General features: G+C 53.3%; 1 protein-coding gene and 1 pseudogene across 6 annotated transcripts; both read right to left on the bottom strand.

Annotated features, from left to right (window-relative positions):
• Positions 1-634: 634 nt before the first annotated feature.
• On the bottom strand, positions 635-12,794 carry CDPF1 (cysteine rich DPF motif domain containing 1). 5 transcript variants are annotated; one of them, XR_014313986.1, is made up of 8 exons: positions 11,578-12,794; positions 9,736-9,847; positions 7,199-7,789; positions 6,459-6,686; positions 6,180-6,279; positions 3,996-4,081; positions 2,381-2,517; positions 635-1,142 (listed from the first exon to the last, which is right to left on the bottom strand). XR_014313986.1 is itself a non-coding variant. In XM_082739641.1 (3 exons), the coding sequence occupies exons 1-3, from the start codon at positions 11,931-11,933 to the stop codon at positions 7,643-7,645; spliced, it is 615 nt and encodes a 204-aa protein (XP_082595767.1). In that variant the 5' UTR covers positions 11,934-12,794; the 3' UTR covers positions 6,308-7,642. The 5 variants fall into 5 exon arrangements, 2 of the variants coding, with proteins under 2 accessions (XP_082595767.1, XP_082595768.1); XR_014313987.1 differs by lacking the exon at positions 6,180-6,279 and having other exon boundaries at positions 635-2,002; XR_014313988.1 differs by lacking the exons at positions 635-1,142; positions 2,381-2,517; positions 3,996-4,081; positions 6,180-6,279 and having other exon boundaries at positions 6,308-6,686.
• Positions 12,795-13,490: 696 nt separating this feature from the next.
• LOC309869577 (polycystin family receptor for egg jelly pseudogene) lies at positions 13,491-21,953 on the bottom strand (annotated as a pseudogene). The gene has a single exon. The product of its transcript is annotated as a polycystin family receptor for egg jelly pseudogene (transcript).
• Positions 21,954-24,841: the final 2,888 nt, after the last annotated feature.

Here is a 24,841-nt window from a genome sequence, read left to right as displayed (position 1 = left end):
ACTCTTGGTGGCAGTAGCTGCGCCCAAGCGTAGAAGGTGAGGCAAACAGGACTTTAGAGCATGGGCCCTGGGGGAACCATGTGGAGAATGAGGGGGCAGACACAGCGTCCTTCATGGGGCAGTTTTCTGATTACATATGGAAGGCAGCTTTCCAACATCCGAAATACTTGTTTCAACCTAAACCCCGGTATGGTTATGAAAGCAATGTTCTTCGTGGTTCTCGTCCAGAGCATATGGATCTAGAAAGACTCTCTCTTTTTGTCCACCATAGTACATAAATGTTCTGTGAGGGGATCTGCAGCTGCCCTGCCCTCCAGGCCAGCCAGGCCTGAGCCTGCCAGAGCTTGAAGTGGAAGCTGGAGAGGAGGGGTGCGGGGGACCCCCCTGGCCACCTGCCTCTGACCCCCTGCCTCCTGGCAGCTCTTAGGACCTGCTGGTGCCCGTGGCGCCCCTCCCCCTCCATCTCTAGAAAACTCATCTTTGTAAGGTCACTCTACTACTTGCTGTCGAGGAATGATTAGGATTGAGATTGATCAAGATCCCAAGGTCAGCATCCTGGAAATGCGAGAGGAGTGAAAATGATAAAACTGTGAGGTTTCAACTAGGAAAGGCAAATGTGACAACAGGCACATCCTTCTTAAAATTAAACCTTAGTGGTAGTTTTCATCTTTATTTTGCTGAGAGGCCCACTCAGAGGATCCGTTGGAAGCAAATAGAAGTATTTCCACGTATACATGACACCCGTCAAGAGGTCACCCAAAGTCAGAGGGCAGGGCTGTGCGGGCGTTCCTCCGTAAGACAAGGCCCCCTGGGCTGTTGCTGCATCTGTGTCGCCTCCATCGTCCACTGGCCTTTCTTCTCACATGCCCCACGTGGAGGCCATTCATAGACATGGCCTCAGAAAGGGGCCCTCGAGATTCAGGCTTTCATGAAAGTCACTCACTCATGGTTCTGTTTTCATAAAACTTACTTTTAAAAAAGCTTCTTATTTCGTGCATTCTGCTACCGAAGGCATGGGTTCTGCGTTCCTAGTGTCAGCATTTGGCTCTCTTGGGGCCCAGCTAGACACCCAGAGAAACTCCCGGTGAGGCCACAAAGGAGGCTGCAGAGACTGCGGCTCGAAAGTCACTTAAATTTGTTCACTGGTACAGATAGGAAGAAAATCACAGATTCCTCTTCATTTTAAGTAACAGTCACGGATTGCCATGCAGAATGTTCAGGCCACCTAATCAAAGATTTCTCAGACCAGATTTGTCAGATATGGACAGATTATTCACCAATTCAAAATACTGTCGCATTTCCAGTAGGGGCTCGTTAAAGCACATTTATTGTCTGCTGGGTTTCAGCAGACGTCAGCATGAAGTGGGGTAGATCTGACAGAACAGGTTTGAGAAGCCTCAGACCAGGGCACGGAGCCCCTCCTCTGCTGGGGAACTCGGCACACGATGCAGCTCCCCGTGCCACCACCTTGACACCCTTAGACAAGTCACTGTCTGTAGCCACAAGTGCCAAATGCCTCAGAAACCACAAAATTACCAACACCCTTTGTCTGTAGGCCTGACAAGGACAATTCCTGAACCCAGCAGCCAGCTCCAGCTTGGGAGCCGGCCTGGCCCTCTCTCCCTAGTCCCACAGCGTCCCTCCCCTTTGTCCTCCTGGGCACTTCCAGCTGGGTGTCCCACACACAGAATCCTGCCCCTGCCATGCCGAGGGCTGTGCACGCCAGTGGCCGTTTGGGGGAAGCCCAGCATCTTCCAAAATCAGGATGCAAGCGAATGTACCAGCACGAGCAGGAGGCAGGGACAGTCTGGGAATCTTCAGAGTACCAGTGAGCTGCTGCTTTCTTCCCACATTGCTCTCGAGTTTCCGTGTGGCCTTGTAACTCTCAGATGAGATGCACTCCAGGCATCTCCCTGAACAGCAGGTGTACGTATATCAAACAGAATGTGAAGTCCAAGAGAAGAACCGTGGTGCACAGTGCATTCAGGAATGCCTGCAAGAGCTATTTTAAAGAGACTCTTCATTTTAAGAACAAGAATATATCTTTCTGCATTTTGGATGCGTTTCTTATACTGGGCCAGCTGAAACTCTAAGGAAACAAACAGCCTCAAGGATCGTGTGGGGGTTCCAGAGACAGGGCAGCATCCTAAGATCTGGGCAGAAGCTCAAGCAAGGCACAAGTAGAATCCTTTGTTTAATGTGTGATGATAAGTAAACTATTAATTTAGCAACTACTGTTTCCCCAAATCTATAGCATAACAGCTACCTCAATACAGTATATCTAAAGGCACAGTTAAAATTAAGGTACATGAAACACTCGGGGTCCTTTTGCAGCACCTATAGTCAGATCATTTATGAGTAAGATTCCAAAGTTACTCACCTTTGCTTGATTGCACACTGAGAGGTGGAAGGTCATGTGACTCCTTAAAGGCACTTTGATGGTTTAAAGAGTGCCTCCAAGATACACACGTGCAGAAGCTGCTGCCCCAGTTTGGTGGCCCTGAGGTGGAGCATGACCTGGGTCAAGAAGTGGGAACAGTCACTGGCCACAGTGACCCGCCCTGCTCCTCAGTTGTAGCTGCTGGCCCGGCAGCTGGCTCAGGGAAAGACCCTGCCGGATGAGGCTGGAAGCAGATGCCTCTGGGCGGACTTAACTGGGAGTGACTGTCCAAGGTGCACCTGGGCCTCTGTGCTGCTCTGGGCACTTCCTGCCTCCTCCTCGATTCTTCAAACCACCAAACACCTTAGATACCTTAGATACCTAGCCACTGCATACTGATGGTTGTAGTTTTTTGTTTTTTTGTCTCTACCCAGTGGCCACACCCGTCTCCGGAATGTCTGACAAAAGCCCGTTTAGAGAGGGGTGCGCTGTTTCAACCAACCTGCACTGCAGGTGTTCCTGGAGGGGTGACTTGCTTAAAGCCTTTAAGTTCACAGCTGTGGTTCCATTCAGGAGGGCAAGGACATCCCACTGTGGAAGTCGCCAGCTACGATCAGTGCGACCCACTGAGAGCTTACTGATTATTAACAGGTGTCCGTGGAAGCTTTTTCCCATGTACCGAGTCTTCACAGCGTTGGCACAGCCCGGCACCAGGTGGCTCCAGAGCCAGGCCCCTTGTGCTTGTTCTCCCCTTAAATGTGGCCCTGCTTCTTGGAACTCTTGGTCCAAGCTGATTTATAGGGTTCCCCTGGGATTAAGGATTCTTGCCAGGCTCCAAAGGTTGCAGCCTATGTTTTTTTGCTGGGATGTCAATATATATACATATATTATATATATTTAGGTGCCATTTTAATAGAATTCAGGAAAATGGTCATTGACCTCCAGCCTGTGACACGCACCGGAGTAAGAACAAAGGCAGGGAACTTTAGTCTGACTCAGGAGACGAGATCTATTAATTTCTCTGGAAACCACAATGCAAATTAGAGGTGATTTTGACAGTTTTAGAAGAAGAAAAAAAAAGACAATGAACCTTCAAGTGTCAGTTTAAGGAATTAGAGAGTTCTCTCCGTTATGCTGTTTTTGTGCAGTGCAGCTCGGTGTCTTAATACTTCCATGGAGTGGGCTGAGGCTTGTAAAGGCTGTGGGGGTGGCCCACGTATCAGGACAGCAAGAGAGAGGCTGGCGGGCAGGGTGCGGTCTGAGCTGCCCTTACAGCATGAGGCCTGGGACACCTTCTCAGAGAGAGGCTGGCGGGCAGGGTGCGGTCTGAGCTGCCCTTACAGCATGAGGCCTGGGACACCTTCTCAGAGAGAGGCTGGCGGGCAGGGTGCGGTCTGAGCTGCCCTTACAGCATGAGGCCTGGGACACCTTCTCAGCTCTCGTGTGGGGCTCTCAGCGGACCATTTGCTTCTTGACATTTCAGTCTGAGATAAGGACAAGTGTCACCGTGTACTACCCTACCTCAGGAAAGTGGGGGGGACCATGTAATGTGGCCCAGCTGAAATACATACAGCCACATCCTTCTGGAATTCCTTGCCAAACAGAACAGACTAACCTGCACCCACGTTCAAAGTCACATCTTGATTGAAGCAATCAGGAACATCAAGGACTCCAGTGGCCCACTAGCTGTTCAGTGTATTTCTGCCAAAATAAAAGAAAAAAAACTAATTTTTTTTTTTTTTTTAAATGTCAGAGATAGGGTTAAGACCTGGATCAGGTTTTTTAATTTGTTTTCTAGTTCGGGTCAGGTGTAAAGAACTTCCCCAAGTGCTTCTCCAGAGAAGGGAATATACTAGCCTCCTCCTCCCGTACCCTTCTCCCCACACCCAACATCCAAACTTCCTTAATTCGTTAATTCAACAGACTGCAGCATTGTGCAGACCAGCACAGGGACCCGCCCCCCTCCGTGAGCCACCCACCCAGGTGAGCCCCGAGGGGAGGGCTCTGGGCCTGGAGGGGTCCTCCAGCCTCAGCATGGCCTTCTCAGGGCAGGGAGGTCAAGCTTCAGGCCTTGAAGATAAGCGAGTGACCAATCTTTCCAAAGTAAAATCATTCACTTTTGGAAACTATCTTCTCTTAAAAAGCACAGTCTGCCTTTTTTCAGGCCTAAAAACAAACTAACAAAAAATTAAAAAATTACCTCACAATAGATGAGTGCCACTCAGTACCCTTTCCAGTAAGGTCACAGTATTTGCGTTTGAGCACTATTTTTCCTACACTGTATGGTACATAGTACTATTTGTAGCTTTATCTTAAATACTAGGATTCAAGTTTAAGTAAAAGTTTAATATAAATATTTTACTTATAATCATGCATCTAGTAACAAAGATTTGGATTCTTTTGAAATCAGTATTAGTTGACATATACTCTTAGTAGCCTAGCTCTTGGAACCTACCAGAAACACAAAGGATGCTGGAATATAACTGACATACGAGCGCGCGCGCGCGCACACACACACACAGGCACACACAGCTTTTTGTCTCTCCCAAGCCATGCAGTTTATTTCCCTGTATAAATCTGTTCCCCTCATCATGCCCACATGCAAGCACAAGCGAGTCTGTCCTCACTGTCTCTCCCGGCAAGGGGGCCAGAGACCCAGGTCCAGAGTCACTTACTGCCCCCAGCAGTATCCTGATGAAGACCTGAACTATTCCTGGGCGTGGGTTGCAGTCTGCTCTTCAGGGAATTACTACTACCTGTGGGTTATTACCAAAGTACTCGGGCAATCCAAAATCTCTGAATGGGATATCTGCACTACTGGTTCTCTGGCAACACCCAGATGGCCCAGCCTAAAGCATATAATAGAAACCACAGACCCCATGAGTCCCCCTGGGTCATTCTTAGTATCTCAGCAGAACTTTTTTTTTTTTTTTAAAGATTTTATTTATTTATTTGACAGAGAGAAATCACAAATAGGCAGAGAGACAGACAGAGAGAGAGATGAGGAGAAGCAGGCTCCCTGCTCCCTGCTGAGCAGAGAGCCCCATGCGGGACTCGATCCCAGGCCCCTGGGATCATGACCTGAGCCGAAGGTAGAGGCTTAACCCACTGAGCCACCCAGGCGCCCCTCAGCAGAACTTCTTGAGGTCCACAGGGTCGTGGTGCTGAGAGCAACTGACTAACACGTCAAAACATTAGATGGGTACAGATTTCCAAAGCAAGACTGAACTTGGTTTCTTGGTGTGTTTATCGTTACCATTCTTTGGTACTTTATACTCTCCAAGTCTTCAGGGGCTGGTAGACCCCCTGTCTTCGTATTAACAGGAGCAGTTCCAAAGGAGATCTTTTAGAGCAGGTTCTGGGGGCCTCTCTGGGTCTGGGCAGAGAGGGCATCCAGGGCCTCCATGTGCACAGAAGAGCAAATGGAATCTTCCAAGTCACATTAACCAATAGCGGTTCCAAGCAATTAGAAAATGACTGTAACTTTTTAATTTTTAAAAAAATCTTCAGTCTTATTCTGTTTCCTGCTAGGAGATTGGGCTGATCACGTATGCTGATTTATATACTGAATTTATGGGAATGTACAGGTTTGGAATGTCCTACTGTAAGACTGATGAATGTAAGGATTTAATTTCAGGGTACAGCGTTGCCTTAATGGTTTTAAAAAATAAAACTATTTTTTAAAATTAGTTGGTGAGTTCTGAGTGATGTCATGAGATGTTTAGTTTGAAAGTCCCCGGCTGTAGCATCTGCCGTCAGCCCAGAGCAGCCCGCACCCCACTCCCCCATGGGTCTTCACCTCTAGTCCTTTTATCCTCTGGCGCACAGAACAGACCTAGGACAGTGTGGCCCCAGGATGACAGCCATTCGTCTCAAGTAATGTGACGCAGGGGAAGCATCTGAAAATAAAACCCAGTGCACCCATCAGCCAATAAAAGCTCTTTATTCATTCTCTTCTCAAACCCACTGTCTGGCATCCCCCAGGACAGTGTCAGCGGGCCTTCAGGTAGTTACAGATAGAACAGGGGCGAAGATAGAACAGCTCCGGCCCTCTGAGAACCAGCAGAGCCAAACGCACCCTTTAGTGTGTTCCCCATGGCGAAGGTGGGGGCCACGGGGCAGGGGTGCCCGTGGAGGGACGAGTGCCCTGGGGCCACCTACAGGAGCCTGCAGAGCCGTGCGGAGTTCCCTGTGGAGAAGGGCAAGCCAGCACCTCAAGTCGTGAGCCTCTGTGTGTGTGAAGGGAAGGCAGGGGAGGCACTGCTCTGCCTTGGAATGGGACTGGGCCTGGGGCCGGAGCCAGAGCCTGCGGGACAGACAGGACAGAAGAGGCTTCATGTGGCAACACCCCAGCCCCCGACCCACGCCAGATCCGGAGTGCCAAGGAGAACATCTGCCTCACAAATGTATCTGGGGAAGGATTACTTTTCAAAACATTAACTGGCTCTCTGGGTTTTAAATTACGGATCGAACGCATGGTCAAGATTTAAAACGTTTTCCAAGCACCACGAGGATGTGAAGTAAAACTCCACTGCCCCCGGGCCCCCGGTTGCATCTGCAGCTCCCCCACACACCTCAGGCACCTTCCCACAGGTCACTTCGCTGTGAACCATCCCACTGAGTGAGGTCTTCCCTGCATGACCACTCACTTCCTTAGATGGAGAAAGCAAGAGTCCCCATCCAGCTGTTCTGCCTCTGCATGAGCACGGACAGCACAACCCCCCAGCGTGACCAGAGGGCCTCCCCATACTGGACCATGGCAGTGGGCTTTGTCCCTTCACTCCAGTGTCCTCAGGGCCAGGCAGAGCAGCATGTTACCTGGAGGCAGCTCCTGGATCTGACAAAATCATGCGAAGGGCATAAAGGCCCCTCCAGGTCTGTCGCCTGTAAGCAGGAGCCAGGGGATGACCCTGCGGGAAGGCCTAGAGCCCTCAGGTCTGGGAGGAGAGCCAAAGGGCCAGCAGGCCTAGCCCTGGCCTCCCTTTGTGCCAGTTCTGAACCATTCCTCAGTTCCTGCCCTGCAGTCTCAGCTTGGAGAGGGCTCTGTATGGGGTTGGGTCTGTGGGATGTCTGGTCCAAGGTCTGCCTTTTGAGTGCCTTCTCTGCGTCTCCCAGTCACCTTCCTGGGGCAGGCTGGGCCCCAGCTCACTCAGTTGCACACACTGCTCCTGCCTGTCCCAGAACAAGGCTGGGCACGGCGGCTCCCAGCTCAGCCCCAGAGCTCTGTGCAAGGTGCTCTTGCCAACCCGGCATCCGGCGCACTCATGTCCGAGAGCCAGGCTGGCTGACCGGCCTCTTTGATGGAGCTTTCCTTTTCTCCAAGTCTTGCCGGATTTCCTGAGGGAAGGCGTCCATGTTCTCCTGGACACAGGGGAGGCAAAACCTCTTGGAGTAGAATAAGCTGCATTCCTGAAAGAGGACAGGGGAAGGACAGGGACTAAGCACCACAGAGCGGGGTGGGGGGGGGGTGTGCGACTTCTCCCAGAGGCCAGTCCTTCACCACGTATTGGGGGCAGGGGGCGCAGGGCAGGGGCAGCTCTATCAGGGAGGTGGCGGCCAAGGCCAGAACAGCAGGAGGGAGAGCAGGGCCCGGGGACTAGCCAGCCACCTCCAAGAATGCAGTCATCACCTAAGACTAAAAGAGACAATGGAGGGCCTCCAGGGAGGAGGAAGCAGGTAAGGCATCCCCACCAGCCCCTGCAAGCAGTGGGGGATGGGGGGGGTCCTGAGCATGTGGGAATCACCCAGTGAGACTGGTGAAGATGTGGGGAAGAACAAGGCAAGCAGGCCTGGGTCAACCCAGGTGGGAGGGCCTGGATGGCGCAGACACACTCTGGGGACTACCGTACTCCACCACAGGTGACGTGGAAACAATGAGAAGATGGAACCCGGGCCACACCTAACCTGTCAGAGATCCTAGATCCTTCCCTCTCCTGGTTATCCCAGCAGTGCGACAGGTGCTTGGTGACCACCGGTGCTGGGCGCAGCTCCATAAACCAAAACGGCCGGAGGCTGGATCTGTCCAACCGCGGCCACTGTCCCCTGCACCCACCCTCTGCCACGCAACCCCTAGGATTCACCGCCCAGGGCCCCGTCCAAAGACTGCCTTCCCGGCCCCTTCTGCACCTGGCTGTGCTGTGTTTTGAGAAAGGCAGTGGTACCTGCTCTGGACGCTTACACATACGAAAAGTAAGTGAAGACTGTCATAGCCAAGCCACGTACTTTGGGGGTCTCTTTGCTGCAGCAGCCCAGGGTGTGCCTCAGCTAAGACAAGGCTGTTCTCCCTGTAGTACCGAGGAAAGCTGTTCCCACGTGAGAGAGGGGACTTCGCCACCAACCAAGCACTTGTTCCAAGAACACAGGGGACCTCGGATACCACACAGGGCACCCTCTCCTCTGCTCACCAAGTGCAGCCCAAATGTGTGAGTGTGGCGTTCAAGGCTTCGCCCACTCTGGGACAACTCCCCTTTCCAGTCTTCATTTCCCAGCTGCTTCTCTCCGGCTGAGTCCTCACATGCCACCCCGTGTCCTCGAACACGCAGGCCTCTGCCTTGCCAAGGCTTCGTCTCACCCCATCAAATCGCATCCCCCCGACCCTTCAGGGACAGAGGCGGGTGTTTCAGCCTGGTCTGTGAGGCAGCAGCCTTGTCCACACTCTGCCCCCCAGGGGAGTGCCCAGGGACCACCGCTGCCCTGTCACCCGGGTTACAGGGGCCACAGCACTCAGCCCCAGGGCTCCGCCTCCACCCGCCCCTGGGCTGTCCAATGACAGGCTCACTACCCTGGTGTCCTGGGCCTACTTGGCCAATCAAACCTCCGCGTCCCCACCTATGAGAGGGGAGCAATGCTGCCTTGCACAGAAGGGTTTGGGGCAGGACCGAAGGAATCTGCCCTGGGAAAACGGGCCCCAAGCACAGGCCCTGACCCACAACTGCTCACGTAAGCACAGTTCCGTCCTCTGGACAAGTAGGAAGAAGGTCACCCTCCCAAGGAGAGAAGCACAATGGCCACTGGCATAGCTGGGAGAGGGAGAAGCGTCAGCAGCCACTGCTTAGCCAACACCGACCGTCTGCGCAGCTGCCGCCCACCCCTCTGCCTGTCTGCGCACCTCGGCTGGCCGCAGGACTCCTCCATCATGAGCCGGGCCAGCTGGCCTCCAAGACCCCCCGCCTCCCACCACGACGGGGCAGGGCTCCCAGGATCACGGCCACAAGGGGAGGCTGCCGCTCACGCTGTCCTCGGGGAAGGCTCCCCCGTCACCTTTCCCACGATCAAGGGCGGGGTCCCAGCCACGCGGAGAGGGAGGGAGGGAAGGAGAGGCAGCCGCAGCCCCGCAGCCCACACCGCGTACCCACCGGGCCCACGCACACCAGCCGGCTGCACACACTGCACTTGGAGCCGAGCACCAGGAACCTGTGCTTGTCTGAGGCGAACGGGTCCTTCATGACGTAACTCTCCTCCAGGAGGCTGCGGGACAGTGCGGGCGCCGAGGTCAGACCCGCCGCACCTCCGCCGAGGGAAGCCCGGCAGCGGCACGGAATGGACCTCCCCAGAGCCCGCACCCCTGGAGGGGGTCACGAGCAGAGGGCGAGTCCCCCCGTGCCCCCGAGAGGGAGCAGCAGAAAGGCAAGCCGCGGGGGGCGGGCTGGAACCCGAGCAACAGCCGCGGCGTGGGGAGCCGCTCCTGGCCGCGGGCAGACCGGCTGCGGCCGCGCAGGGCCCCGAGCCCTCTCCACCCGCTTGGACGCGCAGGGAGCGCCGCCTCCGGCTCCGCTCTCGGGGCCCTGCCGTACACGCAGGGAGAACCGGGCGCCTTACTCCCTGCCCGCGGCGCTGGCCGCGCCCGCACAGCGGAGGCGCACATTGTCTGCGAGGACACCCGGTCCGGGTCAGCAGAGGCGCCTAACACCAGGCCCGTGGCAGCGGCGCGCCGGGTGGGCAGCGTGCCGGCCGCCCGCCCCACAGCGCGGCCTCCCAGGAGGGCACGTCCGAGGTCAAGACCAAGCCCCAGGACCCAGCGGCTGGCGCCAGGCTGACTCCGGGCAGATCCACGGGCAGCTGGACCTGGACCAGGCGCCTCAGAATGAGAGGGCAGGAAGGCTCCCCACTGACAAGGTCCGCGAGGGAGCAGGACGAGCGGCGACCCGGCCCAGCCCCACGGAAGAGGCCGCGGCGGACCCCGCCCCGGCCGGAAGCACGACGCTCCCCGCCGGCCGCCGCAGCACGTGCTGCTCCCCGCGAGGGCGCGGACCGCGGGGCCCCGAGCTTCTGGAGGAGCCTTGCCCCGCGCCTCGGCAGGTCACGCCTGCAGCGTCCAGAGCCCAGGCGCGGTGGGGCGACGACGCGACACCGCAGCCACCGCCACACCGGGGCGCCCCGCCCCCCCCAAGGCCGGCCCAGCGCGCGGGAAGCCGGACTCACACGACGGCGCGGGCGTCGGGGGGCGCCGGCCCCACGTAGCTGTAGGGAGCGGTCAGCGCGCAGAGCGCGCACGAGAACACGCCCGGGGCGCGGCGCCCCGCCTCCGCCTCCATCTGCGGGCTCCGGAGAGGGGCCGGGCCCCGAGCCGCCCACCAGGCCCGTCAAGGTCACGGCGGGCGCGGCCGACTCCCACAGCAGCGGCGCCGAGGCCGGGCCGGCCGGGGCCTCGAACCAGCGGGCCCCTTCCCGGCCACCCGCGCCCGACCGCGGCCGCCGCCGCTCGCTCGCCGCGACAGCCCGGCCGGCTCCTCTCGCTCCTCCGCGCTGCCCGACGGGCCACCGCCGCGCTTTCGCTCCCGCTGCGGCGCTGCCCACGGCCCGAGCCGGAAGCGGCCCGCGGCGGCGTCTCTGACGGGGCGCCCTGAGGAGGCCGAGGGTCTGTGAGCGCGTCTGTGCGCAGCGCCCCCCCGCCGCCCGCCGGGCCGCCGTCCGCGAAGCGCCTGACCGCGCCGGGCGCTCACGACGTTCGGGGCAAGGCCTGACGGCGCGCGCGGCCCGCCGCTCCCCGGCTCCACCCCGGCGGCAGCGGGGCTTCCGGCCGCGAGCGCGCACGCGCAGGCCGTCCCCTGGGCCCGCTCCGGGCTCCGCCGCTCTCCCTCGCCCTCTCCCGGGGCTTCTGGCCGGCAGCGGCCCTCTCCCACCGCGGTGTCACCCGCGACCTCCACCGGAGCCTCAGTTCGCCGGACGGCCGCGCACCTCCCGGGCTGCCCCAGGACCTTGGCAACCGGGGCTCCTCAGCATCTACCGCCCAACCGCGGGCAACACCGCCCCGCAAGGCCAGCTGGACGCGCCGCCGGGAACGACACGACGTACGACCCGCGGCGCCTGCGCGACTCCGCCTCCCGGCGGCTACGTACAGCGCAGGCGCGAGCCCGCCCCCAACCCGCCCTGGGGCTTTCTGGAGAACTTCCGCCTCTGCGACTCTGGGTGGGAAAGGGAAGGTCACGCCCTGCTCCTGACTGAGCAGTGCCCCTGGACCGGCGCTGATGACTGTTCGGAGGCTCTCCGGTGCTTCTTGGATTTTCCACCCGCCTCCGAAGAATCCAGGCGGCCGGAGCGCGTCCAGCATCATCTCGCTATTCACTTGCCTGGACGGGAGCGCCCTGAACCTAGATCCCTAACTCCCTGTCCCCACACCCCCTTTAAAATGTGAGTCCCGGTCCCCCAGGCCTGGGCTTGCGCCACGGTCAAGACTGTCAGTGTCCGCCCCAGGCAGCAGACAAGACAGGATCAAAGGGAGCCCTGTTCTTCCCCGTGGACACGGTAAAGCAGTGCGCACTTCGGACATGTCCATGAGCTACCCCAAGTGTGGCCAGTGATGCCGGTGGTGATCTGAGCCCCAACGACCCGGCCCTCCGGAGCCTGCCCAGCTTCAGCTTCCATAGGGCCCTCGGGCCCACGGGGTCCCATGCCCCAGCCTCAGACCCGCTCTTCCCTCGTGCCTCCCCAACGTGCCCGTCTCCAGGCCCCTCTGCTGCTAGGTATGCCAAGCACTGTGCGACCCCTGAAGCCACCAGGCCTGGGGCTGGGCCTTCTTCCTTTGGGCAATTGAGAATTAAGGAAGATACAAGACATTTCTGGGAATAACACCAATTCCGGGATGTGAACCACGGGGAGCGCTGAGGAAATACTCAGATTTTCTTACTAGCAGATAGGACCTCTGGGTGCTTCCAGCAAGAGCATTCCTTGGATCACAGCCACGTTTATATACTGCGGACTTTATTTTCTGTGTCTGCCCACAGATGGACCATCTGGATGAAGCTTTTCATGTAGGACCGGTAACCACTCAGATATATGACCTTGTCTCTAGAATACTGTTCAAGCCCTAAGACAGGCTACACAAGTTAGAAGATGGACTGCAAGAGCTACGGGAAATACTAAAAGAGCAAATCACTCTCTTTGGTAGAAAATAAAGTTAATTTTGAATTTGAGCTCTCTACCATTTGTAATGTAAGAAGAAAACCAATCCAAAGGATTGGCGGTATCTCAAAATATTTTTTAATCCACTGAGCCACCCAGGTGCCCCCTCAAAATATTTTCTAAATGGTTTCCCAAGAAACCACATATTTACAGATAAAAAGAGAAGGACATGTGGGTGGCTCAGTCAGTTAATCTCTGTCTTCCATTCAGGTCATGATCAATCCTGGGATCTAGGCCTGCTTCCTGCTCTGTGCTCAACGGGGATTCTGCTTCTCCCTCTGTCCTTTCTCTCTCTCTCTCTCTCTCTCTTTCAACTCAATAATATCCTAAAAAAGAAAAGAAAATCCAAATCTGACCTTCAGGCACTCTTGTGTGAGTGGCATGGAAAGCACATGTGCGTGTCTGTGAGCCATTCCAGCATAGCTCAGGACCACAGGGCCACTGAGTGAGTAACAAGGGCTTGGGATAAAGTTGTTCCCAGCTGCTTGCGTTGGCCCCTTCACTGGCTCTCCATAGGGAAGGCAGGATCCATTTTTACATACACCCCTCTCACAGAAATCACGGCAAGTCTCACAGGAGAAATCTCACATTTTGGGACAAAGTTGTTCCCAGCTGCTTGAGTTGTCCGCCTTCACTGGCTCTCCATGGGGAAGGCAGGATCCACCTGTACATACACCCCTCACGCAAAAATCACAGCAAGTCTCACAGGAGGATTCTCACATTTAATTCCGATAAAGCTTAAAGTGGCATCTACATAAGTGAACATGCTTCTGAGCAGAACTGTAAGAGTTGCGAGCCATATTGCTCTTATACAATGAACCACATGTTCTTTATTATTTTGTAGTATTCCACCATGCTGTAAATTGCCCAAAGCCCAACACCTGGATGCACAAATTCTTACAGTCAATATACAGAACACTTATTATCTTTCGATGGGCTCCACGTACAATGAGTATCACTCTAGAGGGAAATAGGCCCTGGGTTCCCATGTTGCAGACATGCCCTGAATCCCAACACTCAGGAGTAGAGGCCAAAGGTGGAGACACTTCATAATGTAGGGGTGTGCCTTGTGCAGGACATGGGAAGAGAGCACTGCTGAGCCATTGAACATTCCTAACATTCAGAGAACCAGCACGTAGGGGAACTCTTGCCTGTGGGTCTTGACCCTGTCACTCATCACACAACAAGATAAACCATTTTCTTCCCATTGATGTTTCTGGTTTTCAGCCCCAGATACCGCTGGCTCTTCTTCTCTGGCTGCCCATATACCATGTTGACAAAGAACTCTGGATCATCTCTGTCCCTAGTTTGGAAGGTCAGAAACCTAAACATTGCTCTTAGCTTCCAACACAGATAGGTCATTGCTTCTGCTTCGTCTGATGGTTCCTCATACACGGGCTGCTTCATTTTCTTATAGGTAGACAAAATCACGGCCTGAAATAAGTTGATCAATATGCAGATCATCACCAGCACGAAAGAAGAGAGGAAGAGGACCCCCAAAACCCTGTTGTTGGAGAACTCGGTGTTCTGAAAGGCTGAAACGCAATAGGAGAATATCGTTTGCGTAGCATGAATCAGGTTACTGTAGTTCCACTCGTGTTGACCAAACACCAGGTAGCCAAATGCCATGTACACAAAAAAGTACACGGACACCACCAGGGCCATGTGGCAGATGCCGGGAAGGGCCGCTTGAATGGCCCTCTGAGCCAGGCGCACGTCATAGAAGATTCTGGAATACCTGAGGGTCTTCAAAATGGTCAGAATTAACAGGAAACCCAAAATGATCCTCATGGCGTGATCTACTTGAGAAACCGCATGAAACGGAATGAAATCCTCAGGGTGCGACAAGTAAAAGCGAATTATGCCAGTGGCCAAGAAGTGCTTCCTAAAGAAGAGCACAATCAGCACAGTAAATATGCATTTTAGAGCAAAGTTGAGCAGATTGTACACACTTCTCACGTACGAGGCCCTTTCTTGCATGATGATATAACCCTCATCGACCACATAGGCTAAAAAGAAAATGAGAATGGCCACATACAAGTAGATTTCTGCCGAAGTCTCCCTGTCGAAATCAGCAAGCGAGAAGGAGTGCACGGATAGGCTCGTGTTCACAACTCCTAACTGAGACGCCTCAAAAATGACAGAAATGCTACAGAACAGACTGACGTCTGGGTTGAAGGTGGTCAGCTCCAGAATCACGGCCCACGTGTTCTCATCAAGCCACTCGCTGCTCTGGAGTTCCCTGAGCCTCATGGTGGAATTAAAAGGCTGCTGCTCTGGGAAAAAATAGAACGCATAGCCTCCCGACCCATAGGTGTGTAAGAGTCCGTGGGAGACATACCCCCAGATCTTCCCTGGAGGCTTGTAAGTAAACCCATTGGTATTCTTATCCTCAGGCCTCTTGAGAACTTTGTTCCAAAGGCCAGAGTAGCTTCTGGTGTCTTCCGGGTCAGTGCCATAGCTGGGATGACAATGGATTTCTCTTCCCATGCTGGTTTGGGCAAAGTTGGCAGGCAGGCAGAGTTGATCGCCAGGTCTTGCCCTCACCTGCCTCAGCAGTGGAAGCCCCAGGATTTTAGAGGAGCTGTCGGGCAGAAAGGCTGGATTCGGGTCGTTGTGGACCAGGGGCACCAGCACGCTGTTCAGCCACCTGTAGATGTCCTCCAGCTTGGTCACCGAGCCGAGATCCACAGAGAACCGATCGCGAACAAACTGGTTATAGTAAAAGCTGTCCGTGTGATGCAGGAGGGCGACGAGCCTCAACAGGAGGGCTAGAAAGATGAAGTGAGTCAGAACGTAACACAGGAACAGGAAAGCCCTTCTCTTAATTGCCCTCTTCCTCTTGAATATTAGGATTTCATCTTCGGTGAGGGGCTGGTACATCCTCGATCTTCGGAGCTTCATGATCTGCTCGTGTCGCCTTCCCATTTCTTCTTGGCTCAGTTTGCTGCGCAGAGAGATCTCAGTAAGGCCGAACCTGCCTGCCCAAGAAAGATTTTTACAATACTTGGCCCTACTTGCTCTGAAGCCTGACAAGAGTATAATTTTACATGGCTGCACCAGAAAAATCGACAGACAGAATGAACAAAATGATGCAAAGAGCCATTCCATTGACTTTTCATAGCCATAGGTCAGACCATAAAATACAATGAAGAACGAAGATATACTAGATGCGGCAAAAACCAAGAACCAAGCTATATAAATGCAAAACCAGGGCAGAACGATCCTGCTCTTCCTTTTGAGTTCTACAGGACCTGCATGGTCTTTTCCACCAGCAACATCTTGATTGTTATTTATGTTTGTGTTACTAGCATTTATATTTTTTTCCTTGGCACCTGTGGCCTTGCTTGCTCCTTTCGTATGCATGTGCCATGCAATGGAAGGCTCTTTGGCTAAATACTTGTGATCTCTCCGTCTTTTCTGAGGTGGAGACCTGGAAGTTTCCATGATGGGTTCATGCACAGTCTCCTGAGCATGCCACTTTTCCAGATATTCCTCCCAGTATACACTTTCGGGTACCACATAATGCTTCCTGGGAGATACCCTTTCTAGAGTCACAAGAGGTTCCCTCTGAGAGTAGGTGAAGACAAAAATTATTAGTATTTGCAGAGGGATCATAATTAAGACACTTTCCAGTCCTATCATCAATGACCTGACATAACGCCCCTCCTTTGAAACCATTTCTTCTGCTCTGTCAAGATTAAAGAACATAATATTACACAGAAGGGAGGCCATCAGCATTGCCAAACAGCAGGACAGTCTCTGCAGCCTGCTGAATGGTTTAGCAATGATGCCAGAGAAAATAGAGAACCACATGTGATCTCTCCCCAGCTTGTAAGTTGAATCAATCAAGAAATAGTCCTTTCTGTTGATAGGCTGGTCTGGGTCGGTAACACGAAATGTTCTGTCCAAGGAGGTGTCAATACAAAGCCATTCCCGGCATAGAAACAGCCAGATGTGTCGGCTGAACAGATTTTCTACCTTGACTCTGCTTAGATACCAGCTGGGGGATTTGCCCTCATTGTTGTGCCACACACGAATGGAGTGGATGTCCCCCAAGTCCCTTTTCGTGGTTAGGAGAAAAGTGTTGATGCCTCCCCGGTAGAGGGTTGTAAAATGCGGATGGCTCAGACAATGCACATCGCTGGCACCATCCGTTCCCATAAGTTGCATGAAGACATCAGCCCTTGTCCGGGCCCGATAACGGCTTCCAGTAAAAATCGTCACGAGGTAACACACCTTATCATATGGATCATTATCTAGTAGAATTATCACGTGTTGCCGAAGATACTGATCCATGTCATCCCTGTGTAAGGCCCAGAAAGCTAGGATTATGTACATCAGCATAATGCAAAGCACAGTGAATAGCGTCACAGGGTTGTGGGTGACGTTCTTGATGACCTCCAAACGTAGGTCCACAGCATTGGGGATCACAATCACAGTGGCCGTCAAGAAGTGGGTTTGCAAGTGCCTGCTGGCTTGTTTTATTAGATCCAGCTGCCGCCGGACCCTCCTAGTCCTTTGGCAGATGCAGTGCACTCTTCGCCACGTGGTCCTCTCTCCGAGAACACAGGTATCTTCTCTCCAATCGCTCTGGATCCCATACATGTCTAGGCAGTGAGCGCTGAAAAGAGCGATTCTCACGAGCTTATCATTGGCTGCCAGGACAAAACGAGGTGCCTGCAGAGCTATGACCAAGGTGCACTCGGGCGAGCCGCCTCGCTGAGCTATGACTTGCAGCAGGGACGCTGGAAGGCAAACCACGCGGGCCTCCCTAACGGCACAGGCTGAGTCAAACAGGTCACTCTGGTTGGTCATGGGAGGGATGTCATGGGGCACAAGGAAGGTGGCGACCAGAGCAGTGGGGGTAATTTCACTGCCAGCGTACACCAACACCGTGAACAACACGGTCACTTCGGTCACAATGTGGACCAGCAACTCCTTCACTACACTGCTGTCCACCTCAACCCTAAACTCGCCTGTCGTCCTTTTCAAGGACTCATCAGCTCCCTCGGTCTCACTCTCGGGTCCCACTGTGAGGTTAAAAGCTGCAAAGCTCAAGTTTTTTCTGGCGATGTACACTTCTGCTACATCAGGCATGATCTCGACCACGTCGCCATCAGGTGTGGTTCCTGTCATCCTGAATCCAACCACCTCTGCCGAACAGCCTTCCTGATCATTCATCCAAGGAAAGGGATCATCAGCAAACTCACAAAACATGGTGGAAATAAGGGAATTTTCCGGGAAGCTAGGAATAATACTCACATTTAGCGTCGGACGAAAATAATATTGACTGCTTTTCTCATTCCTAAAGATATTGGCAACATCCCACCTTTCAGTTTTCCTGAGGTACACCTTAAAGCTAGAGGCTGTCATTGCAGTGGTCTCGTTCCCTGGTACTTTACCCACCAATACTGTGTCTGCCAGCGATTCCAATACGTAGAAAGGCTCATCGACCACTTCATAGCTAACGGTGAGTTTCAAAATATTAGACAAAGTTGTTAATATCCCAGTGCTCACTGTTTCTATTTGTTCAGAGTAAACGTGTGAATCCTTCTGTCGAGACTGTTGTAGGGCTCGATTTGCTAGCCAAATCCTCACTGTGGCCAGTTTCTGAGCCATTCGAGTGAATCCAGTGGTCGTCTGCGTTAACTCAGTAACACTCATGACTACCTGGCTAATTTCCACCAAAGTGCTATTGGGAAGAATGAAAGTCTGGTTGACAAGGTATTCCCGGAGTCTGGCTTTGTCAGCTTCCAAACTTAATTCAGGTTTCATGTTATTCAAAACAGAAGCTGCTATATATATTAAGTAGCCTGCAGGTAGAAATTCCTGGCTGTCAAGCAAAGTAGATAGCGATGAATTTGGTCCCATGGTGAAATTGAATAAGCGATCGAGCACACCCTTCGCTGAGATTTTATCCGTAGGGGCATGTACGGTCGCATACAAAGTCACCTGAGAAAAAGCTCCTAGAGAGTCATACACCTGAACAAATATCTTCATCGCATAACGATTAGCCAACACACCCACGGGGAGAAATGAAGGGGGTGATGTGGACTCATTCCCCAAATACAGGATGGCCCCCAAGGTGTTCTCTTTTACAGAACTGATCTGACCCAAACCATACAAATCAGAGACTACCATTTTGTATGTAAGTGGGATGTTCTTATCCTTAAAATTATCGCACCGGATGACAAACCTGGTAACAAAGGCAACTCCTGTAGCTGGATTAATGCTGCACTCTCCGGTTTCAGGGACATAGTTAATAACAAACGGGTGCTTCAAGTCTACGTTATGCCCACTCCAACTTGCTAGATGCACAGAAGCCCAAAACTTAGCTTCAGGAAAATCCTTCAAAGCAAAAGCTGTTATAGACAAATAAGCCCCATTCCTCCCTGTTGTGGTGTGTTTCACCCAGTCAAAGTTTAACTCATCCCCTAGAGATGACAGAATCGACCATTTATATGCATCCTGGCTTGTTGAACCAGTTGTGCAATGGAGAAACAAAGAAAATCTGGCTGAAATACCCAAAACGGCATCACAATTTTCAATACACGAGATGTATGCTGCGGGGGCTGGTCCTTTGATCACATGTACCTTTCTATCAACATGGGCTCTCCTATCACCCTTGCGGATCACCATTCTGATGAAATACACACCTCCACCTTTCAGTGTTCCTGGCTGAAGTGTGAGGACAGGGCCAGAGGTCTCTTTCCAGTTCAGATCAGTCTGCTTTGGGGAGCAGACGCTGTTGCTCATCACTGTGATTTTATGTCCCTGGTAGTTTTTTGGATCCGTGGTACAGTACCAAGAAAAACGGAGTCCCTGCAAAGGGTTGTCCGAATCTGGATCCGACGACCCCGTTCCATCCAGAACCAACTGATCTGTGAATTTGATTGTTCTGTTGGGACCCCCAGGAATAACTGCTTCTAGGTCACTTCTAACGATGCTGACATACATGAAATCTGAGGCCGAGGCCTGAGGCCAATTTCGATTCGCATAGAGGTCGACTACGAATCTCATCACATACACCCCCCAAGTTAAAGATTTTGGAGGGATATGTAGAAATGTTGGTACCCTCCCTGATTTCGCGATTGGTATGTCCAATGGTCTGTACCACTGGGGCAGTTCATTTACCGAGTGGACAGAAAACACCTGCCAGTACGAAACAACTAAGGTGGAGTATGCACAGTTGTACTTGTAGGTGGCATTGAGGGTAGCCTCCATCTTCCTGGTCAGCACCAAGGGTTCACCATCTTTGTTCCTGTTGATCTTCACCATGGTGATCTCACACGGCGCCTCTGGGGATACCTGGCAGGACACGGAAGACTGGATGGCTTGAGGCCCATCCGAGCTGAGAGCTTCCAGGACAACAGGCGTGGGCCCATCCGTGGGACACTGCGTTTGGGCCACGAAGCCCGCGGAGGGGCGAGGCCCGGCGGCCGGCAGGTCGGAGGTGGAACGGCGGGGGCGCCGAGGGCCGGCGGGCCGCAGCGGCACGAGCCAGAAGGTCCACTCCGGGCGCCCGGGCGCGCGGGGCAGCGCGGTGCGCCACAGCAGGGACAGCCGGCCGCGGCGCGCAGACAGCCGCAGGTGCACGAGCGCGGGCGCGGCGGCCAAGCGCGCGCGCAGCAGGACGCGCAGCAGGACACAGAGCGCGCGCGCGGGGCCGCGGGGCAGGCAGAGGCGGCCGCCACCGGCCAGGATCACGCCGCCGCCAGGGGCCGCGCGGGGCCGCAGGTGGACGCGGGCGCTGCCGGCCGGCTCCCCGAGGCCCGGGGCGGCCCTCCAAGCGCGCAGCGCGGCCGCGGCTCCGAGGGCTGGGCCGCGAGTCCGGACGGCTGGCGGGGGGCCGTGGGCCGAGGCTGCATCCGTGCTGCTGGGTCCTGACTCTGATGAGGCGGTCGCCTGGGAGTCGCGGATGGCAGCCAGGTCCCTGTGGGGAGTGGTGGGCCGCGGGAGGCGCCCGCGACCTAGGCCCAAGCCCAGGCCCAAGAGGAGGAGGAGAAGCTGGGCTCTGCGCCCCATAGCGCCACCTGCCTGGGAACCTGGGAGCCGCTGCCGCAACCGCAGGGTCTGGCAAACCGCCGTGGAGGGCGCGGGCCTGGAAGGGGGCGAGGGGGAGGGGAGGTGGGCCCCAGGGTCCAGACTACCTCCGTGTCTGGCGGAGGGCTGATTCGTGGGCTGCGGGTCAGAACTCAGTGGGTAATAATGGGTGGGCCCCGTGGTACCCTGACCCCTGCCTGGCCGCATGACTGCTCATCTAATTAAGGCAGCACAAGGCTCCCAAAAGCCTGCAAATAGCCCTCACCTTTACCTGGCCAAAACCACAGGGATGTGAACTCGCTGAGAGCCCAGGGAGGTCTGACTCTGGGTTTCTTGATTTGCTTTCCCGACTTTCTTAGGATGAAACCCCTAATCCTTGGCTTTAGATCTTCATTTCTCTAGAAGCATTTAATGCTGCAAATGTCCCACCAAACACTGCTTAACTGCCTCCTGCATGCTTGCCTAGTTTTGTTATCATTCAATTTAAACTATTTCTACTTGCCCCTGTTTGGGTTTGGAACCATCAGTTCAAATGGGTTGTTTAATTTCCCAGTATTTGGAGCTTGTTCGAAATCTAAGATATGCTGGTTTCTAACTTAAGTCTGTCGTGAATACAGTAGTGTGTTCTACCTTGCTGTATGGTCCTGGTGCCCTTAAAAACAAGGTGTGTCTCCCGCCATTGAGTAGGTTGTCCTACAGACATCAACTAGATCAAGAGAGTGGGTACCCGAGTGTTTCATCTTTTATGTCTCCCCTGGGTTTTCTCTAGTTTTTCTATCACTCGCTGAGACAGGCTGTTACTCTCTCCTGTGCTGACTGGGAAACTGTGTCTTTGACCCTTTCTTTCTGTCCATCTTTGCTTCATGTCTTTTCAGGCTCTATTAGATGGATACACATTGGTGTTCCGTCCATGTGAATTGGTCCTTGTCTCATGATGAGATGTTTCTCTTTATCTCAGTAATCATCTCTGTTTGGAAGTCCGTTTCATGTGATGTTCAATGCCAGATGATATGCTGATTGTATCTGAATAAACCTGGAAAATGAAATGAAATAGCCACACTAGCCTTCTTATGCTTACTGTCTCCATGCCATATCATTTTTTCATTCATTTCTTTTTCAGCTTATGTATGTCTTATATGTAAAGTGGTCTTCTGAAGGCAACATGCAATAGGGTTTTCTTTTCTTATCCTCTCTCTCTGAGTGCACCACCCCGAAGGATAGGCCATTGTCAGGACAGAAGAAGGCAGCCATTGCAAGGAAGGGAGATGGCCCTTACTGAGAAGCGATCATGCTGACACCCTGAGCTTGGCCGTGGGGCTCCAGAGCTGTGAGAAATAAATCCTTGCTGTTCAGACACGGCTCCCACTCCGCTCCCCTCTCCCCCGGAGGTAATTTGTTTTATCAGTCTGAGCTAAGACATCCGGAAAGGTCAGGGCTGAAAACTCATATTGGGTCATCAGAGGCATGTAGGGTAGAGGCCCAGATGGAGAAGGAGACAGACTCTGGTTGTCTCTGGTACTTAGAGGAGAGGCAGACAGACACAGGCAGTGGGTCAAGATGGAGAGTAGGAGGGTGTGGTGTCCTGGAAGCCAAGGAAAGAGGGGATTCAGGAAAGACACAGTGAGGCCTGATGGGTCAGAGAAGCTGAAGATGAGGAAGAGGAACTCGGAGATCATGCTCCTAGCCTGCTGACTCCCGTCCCCTCTCAGCAACCCCCTACCCCACAACACACACTTTGGGACAGGAGTCCCCAGGCCTGGGCCAGCGCCACAGGCAGCAGGGTCTGTGTGCACCCCAGGAACAGACGAGATAGGTACAAAAGGAGCCCTGTCCTTCCCCATGGACACTTTAGAGCAATGGTGTTGTGATCCATGGCGCCCTTGGTGACCTGAGCCCCAATGACCCGGCCCTCCGGAGCCTGCCCTGCTCCAGCTTCCAGAGGACCCTCTGGCCCGCAGGGTCCCATGCCCCATTCTCTCGTGCCTCCCCAACGTGCCCCTCTCGAGTTCCCTCTGCCCCTACATATGCCAAGCACTGTGCTGCTCCTGAAGCCAAAAGGCCTGGGGCTGGGCCTTCTTCCTTTGGGCAATTGAGGATTAAGGAAGATACAAGGCATTTTTGTAATCCTGGGAATAACACCGGTCCTGGGACATGAACAGAGGGGAGCTGAGGAAACACTCTGATTTTCTTACTAACAGATAGGACCTCTGGGTGTTTCCAGCAAGAGCATTCCTTGGATCACAGCCACGATTATATACTGCGGACTTTATTTTCTGTGTCTGCCCACAGATGGACCATCTGGATGAAGCTTTTCATGTACGACCGGTAACCACTCAGATACATGACCTTGTCTCTAGAATACTGTTCAAGCCCTAAGACAGGCTACACAAGTTAGGAGATGGACTGCAAGAGCTACGGGAAATGTTGAAAGAGGGGGGAGGAGTCAAGATGGCAGGAGAAGTGGCTGGCGTAGAGGACATCAGGTGCAGGCCATCAGCTAGATAGCTTATCAAACCATTGAGAACAACTACAAATCAACAGGAGATCGAACAGAAGAAGAGCAACAGTTCTAGAAACAGAAAATCAACAACTTTCTGAAAGGTAGGACTGGTGGAGAAGTGAATCTAAAGCGACGGGAAGATAGACAATGGGGGCTGGGGCCGGCTCCTGGCAAGCAGCAGAACATGGAGCACAAAATCAGGACTTTTAAAAGTCTGCTCCAGTAAGGGACATCACTCCAGAGGCTAAACAGGGGTAACGCCCACACGGGGATAGTGTGGTCTCAGGTCCCACGGGTCACAAAAGGATCAGGGGTGTCTGAGTGTGGCAGAGCTCGTAGGTATTAGAGCAGTAAAGCCTGCTGCAGAGATGGAGCTGAGGAGCGAGTTCTAAACTTGGGGTTACCTTGAACCATGGTCTGTGGCACAGGCCACTGCTCTGTGAGCGGGGTCCCCACAAGATCCAGGGAGACACCTCCAGAAGAGCTCAGGGATCTGCGGGGATCAGAGACTCCAGGCAGGGCTATGTGCCAGAGACAAAGAAGCTTGATCGCAGGCTGGGTGAGCTCGGAAAATGGCCGGAGGCCAGGGAGACGGGAGTGATGAGCGCTTTTCTCCGAGGACACATGGAGGAGTGTGGCCTCAAGCTCTCGGCTCCTCCGGACCGGACCGGAGACTGGGATGCCACCATTCTCATTCTCGTCCTCCAGAACTCGACAGAAAGCATTCAGGGAACAAAAGCTCCTGAAAGTGAACCCAAAGGATTACTTAGCCCGGCCCCTGGTAAAGGCGGTGCAATTCTGCCTGGGGCAAAGACACTTGAGAATCTCTACAACAGGCTACTCCCCCAGAAGGTCAGCAAGAAACCCAGCCAAGACCAAGTTCACTTACCAAGGAGAACAATGGAATTCCAGAAAAGGAAAAAGCAAGGCATGGAATTCATGGCTTTCTCCCCATGATTCTTTAGTCTTGCAGTTAATTAATTTTTTTTTTAATTTTATAGTTTTCCTTCTGCTAATTTTTTTAACTTTTACCCTTTCCTTGTTTAACGTTTTTTACCTAGTTTATATTAACAATACCTTTCATTAAAAAAAATCTTTTTTGAACCTTTATTATTATAGTCATATTCTATCCTTCATTGTATCTAACTTTATTTTTTGTATACACATAGGGTTTTTTCTTCTAAAAATTTTGGGGTACAACTTCTTCAAAAAGATCAAAATATACCCTAAATCTAGCTCTGGGCTTGTTCTGGTCTCCAGCCCAAGCAAATTCTCTCCACTTTCTTTTTCTTTATTCTCCCAGCCAACTTACTTTATCAACTCCTTTTTTAGAAATTTAAAAAAAATTTTTTTTTCTTTATAGGTGTATTCCATCCCTTCATTGTGTTTACCCTTATATATATTTTTCATTCTTTAAAATTTGGGGAAGTAATTTCTTCTAAGAGACCAAAATACTCCCCAAATTAAGTGGGTGACCCTGTTCGAGTCACCAGTCTATATATATATTTTTTCCT

Source organism: Mustela nivalis (assembly GCF_964662115.1).
Source record: "Mustela nivalis genome assembly, chromosome: 7".
NCBI classification, from domain to species: Eukaryota; Metazoa; Chordata; class Mammalia; order Carnivora; family Mustelidae; genus Mustela; species Mustela nivalis.
This window is presented reverse-complemented; position numbering and strand designations above follow the sequence as displayed.